At 33.0% G+C, this 10,894-nt stretch overlaps 1 protein-coding gene across 1 annotated transcript; it reads left to right on the top strand.

Annotated features, from left to right (window-relative positions):
• Positions 1–631: 631 nt before the first annotated feature.
• On the top strand, positions 632–3,402 carry LOC145051998 (NAD(P)H dehydrogenase (quinone) FQR1). The gene is made up of 4 exons (XM_078999811.1): positions 632–787; positions 2,480–2,573; positions 2,639–2,901; positions 2,982–3,402. The coding sequence occupies exons 1-4, from the start codon at positions 765–767 to the stop codon at positions 3,220–3,222; spliced, it is 621 nt and encodes a 206-aa protein (XP_078855937.1). The 5' UTR covers positions 632–764; the 3' UTR covers positions 3,223–3,402.
• The last annotated feature ends 7,492 nt before the right edge of the window (positions 3,403–10,894 follow it).

Genomic DNA, 10,894 nt, shown 5'->3' with positions numbered 1-10,894 from the left:
ACCCGTGGTGGATGATCTAAGGTCGTAAGTCGTAACCTACAAGGCTAAGTTTGTAACATGTTTCTATTAATGTTTTTAATTTTCATTTGGATGTTTAAGATTTAAATGTCTAAAATTCGGACCTACGAACCCAAATCTAACCCACGAACCCGTCAACTTGTGAACCCGTATAAATAAATGGGTTGGTGAGTCATATTTGGGGTTATGTTCCAAACCCGTCAACCCATGACCTGTATATTTAAATGGGTCGTGTTTGGATTCACATATTTTGACCCGCCAACCCGCGACACGCCAACTCGAACACGACACGATTGCCAGGCCTACCTCTAACCTTAGGCCACTTGTTTCGAATAGGGAATAGTAGTTTCAACCAACTTCTTAAATTGTAATAATTATGGTTGTGTGTTTATTAGTGAGACGTCTTCAGTCTTCACTCTTCAGGAACGAAAAAATGATGGTGAGCGTGACAACAACATGCCATCATTACCCACGCACATATGGCATTATCCTTCTTGAACTGATACGACACCGTTTGCGACGTAAACAACTGGTAATTCAACAAAATTCTTAAAGCGATTTGCCAGCTGGCCAAACTCTAACAAATCCGGAACAATCTTAGTATAAATACCAGAGTCCCCGAGAGGTTAGTGCTCATCGTTGCACAGTCAATTCAATCAATCGTGAAAGCTTTACTCAATTAACCAAGGGGCTTGACCGATCAACGACCGGAAAACACATATCCCGACTTCCGAGGACTCTCATCAATGGCTACAAAAGTGTATATTGTGTATGTGCTCTCTCTCTCTCTCTCTCTCTGCACGATGATCTCGTTGTTGCTAATAGGTGCTTTATTACGCAATTTGATTTAGTCGATTTGGTCTCAGTAACGATCGAACGACCTTTTTATTGTTGTGGATGAAATTTGTTATCAGATCGGTTCTCTATGGCTGTAATTATATTATTTTTCGTTACCGCTAAATTGAGAAAACGTAGGATAGACGACCGATGATCTGTGTTTTTTTGCGAAAAATTGCAGACTGAAATTAGACTCAGATGTGTATTTTAAGTGCATTGAAATTATAATTTGACCTTCGTAGGTAATTTTTAGTACCGCGTTGACTTTGTGGTACTGGCGATTGATGATATGGGTTTTAGCTATTCAGATCGGTTGATTAAAATTTATAATTTCGTGTATCAAAGCCGCATCTGAGTCTGTAGAATTGATGATTGACGATATGTATTTTTAAATGTGAAATTGAAGACAGAAAGTCGCACTAGATGTGCACTTTTGAGTGCATTTACCACTTAACATTTCCAAGTGATAGCCTGTTAAAACTTGATCTACTAGATATATGTCTTTATAAATTAGAAGCATGCTTATTTTAGATAAAGGTCTCCAATGTGGTTAAAGACTTCTGATTCTGATGTTTTGCTAGAAATGATATTTTGGTGCTTCTGTGTACTGTTCTATTGATGTGATATTTGATTGATGATGATATAAAACCAACTAAACTATTCAACTATAGTACAGGAAACAAGAATGAATTTTTTTTTTTTTTTTTTTTTTTTTTTTTTTAAGAATCGGAAATAATAAATCAACTTAGGGTTAGTTAAAGAAACATTGATCGAGAAAAATGTGTTGTTAAGTCTACAAGAATTTTTTAGGTAAAAGACTAAGATACAGTTAAGCTTCTTGATTATAATTTATATTATTGCTAGTATAGATGCTATAGTCCTACCATTTGAAACTTGTGTTTTAAAATCTTACATTGTTTTGGGTTGTTTGTGATAATCTTTGAGCAAATATAAATGTCTAGCCAATACATTATAACCAGGACTCCAGAACAGTCATGATGTATGCAATACAAAATTACAAAGGGGGTTCTTGAGGTCAATAAGTATTAAAGGGAAATAATGTGGGCTGCATTTTTTAGCTGCTGTTCATGAGTCAGTTATGTTTAATTCCAGTTATACTACTTGTACCATGATTGAATGAACATTTGTAGTATACCTACTGGTCTGCAATATTCTTGATGCCTTGAGAAAGGAGAGAAATAGCTTAAGACAGTTATAGGAGGGATGCATAGAGAAGAGAAAGAGCTGTTCCCTTTTGTGTTTCAGGAATAGAGAAAAAGTTGGTTTATAGACATGACTATTCTGATTTATAGACATGCTTGTTGGAAAATTTGTATTAGTGATAATCAATAACTTAAGATATAGAAATTGGACTATAAGCTGTAACAGACTTTCCTTAAAGTTAAGTAATATCACTAAATTTATTCTGGGTTAGTCCAATTCAGGACAATATCAAATATATACAAAAAAAAAAGGTAGTCTAATGACTTAATAGGTTTAGCTAAAAAAAAATAGTTGTCTTAATTAACTATTGGATTTATGAATATTCTGAAACAAACTTTGTTGGAAATTGGAATGTAAGGGTAAAAGTATAAGAGTTGATTCTTTGTTGTGGCAATGGCAGGTACTACTCCATGTATGGACATGTAGAAAAGCTGGCTGAAGAGATAAAGAAAGGAGCTGCATCCGTTGAAGGAGTGGAAGCCAAATTATGGCAGGTATAGAAAATCATATTTAATTTTAATTTTAATTTTAATGTTTACGGATTCTTTGTGAGGTGCAGGTGGCAGAGACATTGCATGAAGAGGTGTTGGGTAAAATGAGTGCACCTCCTAAAAGCGACGTACCAATAATCACAGCAAGCGAACTCTCTGAAGCTGATGGATTTGTTTTTGGGTTCCCCACCAGATTCGGTATGATGTCGGCTCAATTCAAAGCATTTTTTGACTCAACCGGTGGTCTCTGGAGAACCCAACAACTCGCCGGAAAACCCGCCGGTATCTTCTACAGCACCGGATCTCAAGGCGGCGGTCAAGAAACCACCGCGTAAGCACCCAAACCACCATCCCACAAATTACAAATATATTTTTTATTTTTAATTTAAAAAAAAAATTATTTTTTGTTAGGTTAACGGCCATCACTCAGCTGGTTCACCATGGGATGATATTTGTGCCGATTGGGTACACATTTGGAGCTGGAATGTTTGAAATGGAGCAAGTCAAAGGTGGGAGTCCTTATGGTGCAGGGACTTATGCTGGGGATGGCTCTAGACAACCATCTGACCTTGAGCTCCAACAGGCCTTCCACCAGGGCAAACATATTGCCACCATTACTAAGAAACTCAAGGGACTTGTTGTTGCTGCTTGATCTTTACATCACAAAATATCAAACCAAAAAAACCAAAACCATAAAATACTATTTTAATTTCTTTTCTTTTTTATACCATCTTCTATATCATTATCTATTTCTATTTCTGTTTCTATTGTCATTTCTGATTGTAAAAGGCTTCTTCTTTTGAAAAAAATACAACATAATATTTCTATGGCTTCTTGTATCTCCCTCACATAAGGACCCAGCTTCTTCACATTTACCACTTTCTCATATGCCACCTTTTAAAATAAATTGCTTTAATCTGATTAAATCATCATTTTATCTTTGTTCAAAACAAGTTTCTTAACCCTGTTCACTTTTAACATCAGATGACTTGAACGATAAAAAAATACCAATAGGTAAAGACTTGTCATGATAATCCATTAAACCATTTTTTTACACGTTTGTAGCCCAATGATATTTTGTGTTGGTGAAAATATGTCTCTTTAACTAAATATTGAGGGTTTAAGTTTTCTTGGAGGAAAAAAAGTTTAGGAGTGGTGTAAGTGTGTAACCAATAGCTTAAAAATAAACAACGCTTCAAGATGAACCTTATAGACTTTTATAATTAAGTAAAAAAAACAACCATGTACAATCCTGTTAAACTGTGAGGAGTGAAATGACAAGCAGCTCGACACTTTTTATGTGGAGCTCGACATACCGAGGGTACACCCCCCTCTTATCAGCAAGAGGCAAAAAATATTTTGCTCCACACTTGCTCACCAAGTCTGGCTCCTCTTGGCAAGTACTTGGCTGATTTGGACAAGGTTTTGGAGGAGATGACACTCGACAATGCAAACACAACTCCTTCTAGCCTTAAACCAATAACTCAAAAACAAATATGAACCTATGCTACCATGAATGGGGTTTAGCGAGTTAATTTGGGTAAAAGAGAAAAAAATAGCTAGAAAGAAAAATGCAAACAAATTATAAGATTTCTCAAATAAGTGCTTATAATCTAAAAGAAAGGGAAATTGAGTAATCTAACAACCTTTTTGGTTGTTTTTTTTAAATAACCTTTTTTTTTTTTTTTTTTTCAAAATGACCACTTAGTCCGGAATGGGTTGTTCTGGACCCGATTTCAAATTCGGTTAAACGGGTAGTAATTCCGATTTGATAATCTGGTTCTCCTATAAATACCATTTAACTCGTTTCAGACTGCATTTTGACATCCCTTGTTTCAGACTACACTACGACAATCAATTCCGGACACCTGTACAATTGAAAATGTCTTCCGATAGTAGTGAAAAAAATGCAATTTTTATTTGTAAGTTTCAAATTTGTTTATAATTAAATGCATTTATTTTTTTATTATACTTTAAAAAATGTTTAGTTTACGCAATTATATAGGTACTATTGGGTTTTCTGTGAATTTTAATATTGTTAATACAATTATAGGATTATATATGCTTTTACATCTATACTATATGATACATCGTAATCAAAAACCCTAATTTTTGCTAGTCCGAAACGTGTTCGGAATCCGAAAATCAAGTCCGGAATACGAATATCATGTCCGGAATACGATGAACTGGTCCAGAATTGTCCGGACTTTATGGTCCGGAACATACATACAAAAATCATAATTTCGAAATACAATAAAAAAACCTTAATTCCGGACTTTATGTCCCCAATACATTCTTTAAGTCTTGATAAAAAACAAACTCATGACTCTCCACTTTCAGTTTTCCCAACACCAAATGCAATAGGAATGATCTGCTTATTACCATCTATGTTTACTGCTAGGAACATGGTGCCTAAGTATTTCCTTTTAAGGTGTGCGTCATCAATGATAGGACGCAAACCTAAAAAGTAATTAACAATCTAATTAAAGCAAACACATGTGTATGTACATTAAATATAAAGAAGTAGGTATATAAAATATATTATCGCGCAACCTATAGCCATGAAAAAGTATTCAAATTTGTTGTCATCACTCGTCTTTATATGTGTCACTGTCCCTGGATTCTTCTTCTCTAAGTTGTAACAGTATATAGGTAGTTCAAGAAAGTTTTCTTAAGGGGCCCTTTCAATAGATTTAGAGCATACATTTAAGCATTCCATGCTTGCCAGTATGAAATATGTACACAAAAACGGTCATTTAAAGTTCGTTGTATCTGTTTCCACCGCAACATATTACCGATACTATCAGCTAATATGCCTTTCAAGAAGTGACCCAATACCTTTTTGTTGGCTTGTCGATGATAGGGACGTAGATGTGTGTTTGAGCAAGTGTGTTTCTCCGATAGTTTAACCACTTGAAATAAATTAGTAGTATTATGTTATGTTGCCCTAATCCACCAGTAACAATTATCCATTATAGCAAACAAGTTCAAAACTGTGTTTTGTAGATTTTTTCACTTTATATTGGAAACTTTCATTAACACTTTTCAATCCTAATAAAGCTTAAGTTATTCTTTGTTTTTGAAGAGTTGGAATAACTTAAGATGAGAATTATAGTTGTGTGTTGTGGCCCCTTTACGGTTTTTTTGAGCTAATTCGGGTAGTGGTAAAGGATCAAACATACCCTAATAGGTGGGTTGTGTTTCTTCAGAATTGAAAAAATAATAAAGAAACTTTTCCTGTTGTGCTTTTTGGGGTTGTGGTAAAGGATCAATTTCATCACCTCCATCTTCATGATCATCCCCATCAAATTCAGTGTAACTCTAAAAATGTTCCACTGACTCTCCATGTGGAACTATATTACCATCATCAACCAACATCATTAGTTTTGACTCATCATTCACAGATTCATCAACATCAACAGTAAGGTAATACTGAACAACAGCCTTACCTTTAGACCTATAATCACTCCCATGTACAGGGTCATTGTAAGAAGGAACATGGTTGGTTGTCATAGGTAATAAGTTACAAATTTGGTTCCTTCCAACACCAGAAGAACCATTTCCAGAATGATTTTCCCCGGGAAATTGATTAGTACCACTATCCATAACATTATTAACAACAAACAGCTGTACTGTGTTGGGAGGCATAGTAGTAACAAAATTAAGAAAATATCTAACATCTAACTATATTTGATCCAAGACATTGAAAAGATAGACGAATTTGATTTGTATGTAACCTGCATACATCTGTCGATATGCTGTCATTCCCTCCATAAGAAACTGAAACTTGAAAAAAAAACCTATATATGTATTTATTCTGGAATGTTTTTGGAAAGCATCGAACACACAAACGTATTAAAAACACAAATGTATTACATATTTGGAAGAAAAAACATAGAAAACCATAATTCTACCTCTCTGAAACGCCACTCTGGAATGTATAGCCGTTCTGGACGTCAATCCGGAATACAATTTTCCAATCCGGAAGGTACGGAGTGTCAGATTCCGGACCTCATCCCCACCAACCGACAACCACTTCGGAACAATATCATAAATACTCAGGAATATCGTATTCCAAAGCACACCTCCAGAACAAAACATCATGTTCCAAATATGGTATTCGGGATCAAACGGTCATTTTTCAAAAAAAAAATTGTTGGTTATTTTTATAAAAAGACAGTTTATAAATGTTAGATTACTCAATTTTCCTAAAAGAAATGTTTTATCTATAAGAATTAGACAATTAACTTCGATCATGTATTTGGTGGATGACTTAGCATAACGTCATTAGTTACCATTCCTTGTTGCTTTATTAAAAGAGAGATGGTTGAAGATTACAATCGCTAGAAATTTCTAAAATTGTGTCTATTCTAATAAATGAAAATCTTTTTGCCACGTACATTTTATGGTTTTTTTTCTATTTTATGAAATTTCACATAATATTTAAATGTAATAGTTGTAATAAATGTAATAATAAATACATATCAATTTCAATAATTGAATTACCTTTCAATTTCAAAAATTCTAAATTAAAGGCTCATTAGTTTTCTTTATTTATTTATCTAAATTATTTGTTTAAATTTAAAAAAAAACACTTTAATTCTAATAATTTAATATTTTTCTGATTCTTTTTATACAATCAAACTTTTCAAATGTTTAAAATTTTTAAATTTAATTTTTTCTTTTAATTGAAGCCATGTAATACATGGATTTTACACCTATTTTGAGAATATAAACTTATGCTAACCACGTTCAAAATTTACAAGCAAATTAAAATATTGACCATTTAGTTCAAAAATACGAAAAATACAAATGAAAGTCATAAATGTGAAAACAGTTAATGTATGAAAAATAAAATTTAGAAATCATGTATAAGTTTGTAGTCCATAAATATCTACTTCAAAAACACCAAATATAACGACAAACAACAAACGGAAGGCTGAAAGGCATGATCTTGTGTGGATACCATAAGGTAAGTACACAAAACCAACACGTATTTATAATTTTGATAAGTTTTAAACGTATAATTACATGATTACAAAACATGTATGATGATGAATAGGGATAAGTAAAGCCAGCTAAATGTACGAAAAACTGAATTCATAATCTAACTCGGAAATGAACATAACTCGAATTTATAGATAAAACACGTACTTATAACCTAAAATCATTACCACTTGATTCAAATATATATGTATGTATGCATATATGGACAAGTAGAAAAGGAAAGTCATAATTTAATGTATGAAAGTTGAAGCAAGGTTATGATGGGGAAGTATTGGGTGGGAAGAAGTATTATTAAAGGGAATGAGAGACGCCGAGTGTTGTCATTGTCGCTTCTTATTATAAACAACTTAAACATAGACTTTGCTCTTTTTGTTTCTTTTATCTGCTCTAGCTTTATGTCATGCTTACCTCATCAATACACATATAGGTTTGAGCAAACTACGATAGTCCAAGCGTTAAATTAAGTTTAGTTTTTATTTTTAAAAGTTTCTCTAATATGTTTAAAACTTACATGTTATTGTAGTTTTTGTCCATATAAAATCCGAAATTACCATAATATAATTGTGTATTTAATTTTTAATTAATGTAATATTATTATTATTATTTAGAATTTAAAGTAGACCTCATTCTCACCGGTCTTTTGTTGTATTAGATGTCTAAGTCAATAATTATAATTAATATAAACTTGAATTGATAGTAGCACATTCCTTTTGGGTTGCCTTCAAACCTAGCAATTGGACATGATGATTTTTGGAGAAAGATTGATTTATTATATGATTAATAAATTGAAATAAATAATTTATTAATATATTATGAGAATAATATATTAATTAGAAATAGTAATATTTAGCTAATAATTAATCAGATATTAATTGGAATTAATTTTAAGATTAATGTAATTAATCAAAAGTGCAGGGTCTAAAGTGCAATTGTTTAATAGTTGAACAAAAGGCTCCAGAACTTTCCACCAGGAGGGTGGATGATTTGTAAAAGCTTTTAGGGTTTCTGGAATTATACTTGGAGGATAATTAGGAAGCTGGATAATTACCAAATTTAAATTAATATTATTTAATTCAAATCAGGGTTATCTAGGGTTTCCTAGTTGTATTATATAAAGACCCCTAGGCTTCAATTTTCAGCCATCATTTCCTTCCCAAGGCTTGGCCAAAATTTTGCTCTCCCTCTCTGTCACAACCCAAACCAGAACGGTGAAAACGTTCGGGGGCGAAGGACGTCATGTAAGTATCACAACACATGCATTATAGTAATCAAAGTACAAACAACCATTGCATTAATAAGTATAAGTTTTACATAAGTGTTTAAACATTTCATATTAAAACATCAAAGTAGATATAGTAAAAGACAAAAGACGCAGCACGGTACTAAGCTGTCTTCTCACAAGCTTCGGGAGTGTACCTATCTGCTGGATTCCTGAGAATACAAGTTATTTTGAAGGAGAATATCAACATTTAAGCTGGTGAGTTCATAAGTATTTAGTTATATTTCGTTAAAAAAGTATATTCTAAGTTCTTGGGAAAGTTCACATGTTCCTCCAGAAATTCCTATATTTTCTGATATGATAAAATGATAACCACAATAGTTCCTTCTACAATTACTTAGTTTATGCTAGTTATATATAACCTAATATCGAACTGACAATTAAATGTGTGAATCTGCCATAAGCCCATAACCAAACAAGGAACAAGAAGTAAGGCGGAAATCACACATTCCACTTCCTTTCGAATATTATTTATATATAACTTTGATGTATAAACTAAGGAATTATAGAATTAACCACTAAAGGTCCTTTATGTTATACTAGTTTAAAGAAAGTGAATGACTATGTTCCAGAAAATCCTATATTTTCTACGTTACAATTGATAAGTAGTTTTAAATCCCCATAAAACCGTTCTGATAAGTAGTTTTAAATTCCCATAAAACGGTTCTGATAAGTAGTTTTAAATCCCCATAAAATCGTCCTGATAAGTAGTTTTAAATCCCCATAAAACCATTCCGTTTTGTTTGTGAAAAGTAATTACTACAGTAGTATTTCTTAAAAAAAATAAACTAATGGTAAATATAACTACCCTAATATTAACCTGGTTAATGATGGGTTTGAGCCACAAGAATTTTCCAATGTGCACATGCAAACCCTTATTGCTTGGATCTAGGTTTCTCTAATTGAACATGCATTGGATCCAAGACTTACTATACTAGATCTAATGTAAACAATTGATTCTTATCATATGAATTAGGATCTAGAACAATACCTTCGATTACTTGCTTGGTACTTCTTCTTCTTGGAGCTTAGAGTCACAATTGTCACTCCTCTAATGGCTTACAAACACAAGCTAGCAAGAAGATGATTTGAGAGAGAGAGAGAGAGAGGAGAGAAATCGGCTCTTAGGTTTCTTCAAAGATAGAGTGTCCGATTTCTCCAACCCTAAGGGCCTATTTATACTATGAGCTCCTAGGGTTTCCCCTTAAACCCTAATTGGATAACTTAGCCTCAAATCAATCCAAAGATCCTTCTAGATAAGGCCTTGGACGATTTTTTTTAAGATATCCATATCCTTAAAATCGTCCCTTCCCTTATCCATAAGGATTCATAGCCCTAAACAAAACTATCACACATTTGACAGTTTATGCCCCTTTATTCAATTAATCTCTTTAAGTCACCAAATTAATTCTCAATTAATATATGACTTATATTAATCAAATAATATTATTATTCCTTTAATATATTACTCTCATAATATATTAACAATAATATCTCTTCTCTCTTAACAAATCATCCTGTCAAGTTGCTATGGTGAAGGCAACCCAAAAGGACCATGCGCAACCGGGTCAAGTACTTACCAAATATAGTTATAGCCTTAGACACTAATCCAACAGTCTCCCACTTGGATAAGTCTAGTAACTATATATGCAAATACAATCCGATTAGCAATCGTAGCTCTCAAAGATGCTGTCAAACTCTGATCTTATTAGTATCCTGTCCTTTAGATAAGGGATCATACAGTGCTCTGTTTAGACATTATGCGAACAATCTTATGGAACTTATTGTTCAGCAATTGGTTTCTCGATCTCCGGTTCATTTGGTATAGAACTTAATTGAACACATCAATTCAGTCCTGACCGGGCCCGACACATAAGTCAAATCAAATCATCGAGGGGCCCTGATATTGCTTTTACCCTCTTAGGATAAAAGTAACAGATAAACTTCGACTTATATGCATTTACTATTTACTAATCAATTATACACAAAAATGCGTTTTATGACATCAATTTACTGATGCGGTTTCGCATTATCAATG

This window comes from Lactuca serriola, chromosome 5, assembly GCF_051521515.1.
Source record: "Lactuca serriola cultivar US96UC23 chromosome 5, Lser_US96UC23_V15, whole genome shotgun sequence".
Classification (NCBI taxonomy): domain Eukaryota; kingdom Viridiplantae; phylum Streptophyta; class Magnoliopsida; order Asterales; family Asteraceae; genus Lactuca; species Lactuca serriola.
The sequence above is the reverse complement of the archived record's forward strand: the minus strand, read 5'-3'. Positions and strand labels throughout refer to the sequence as shown.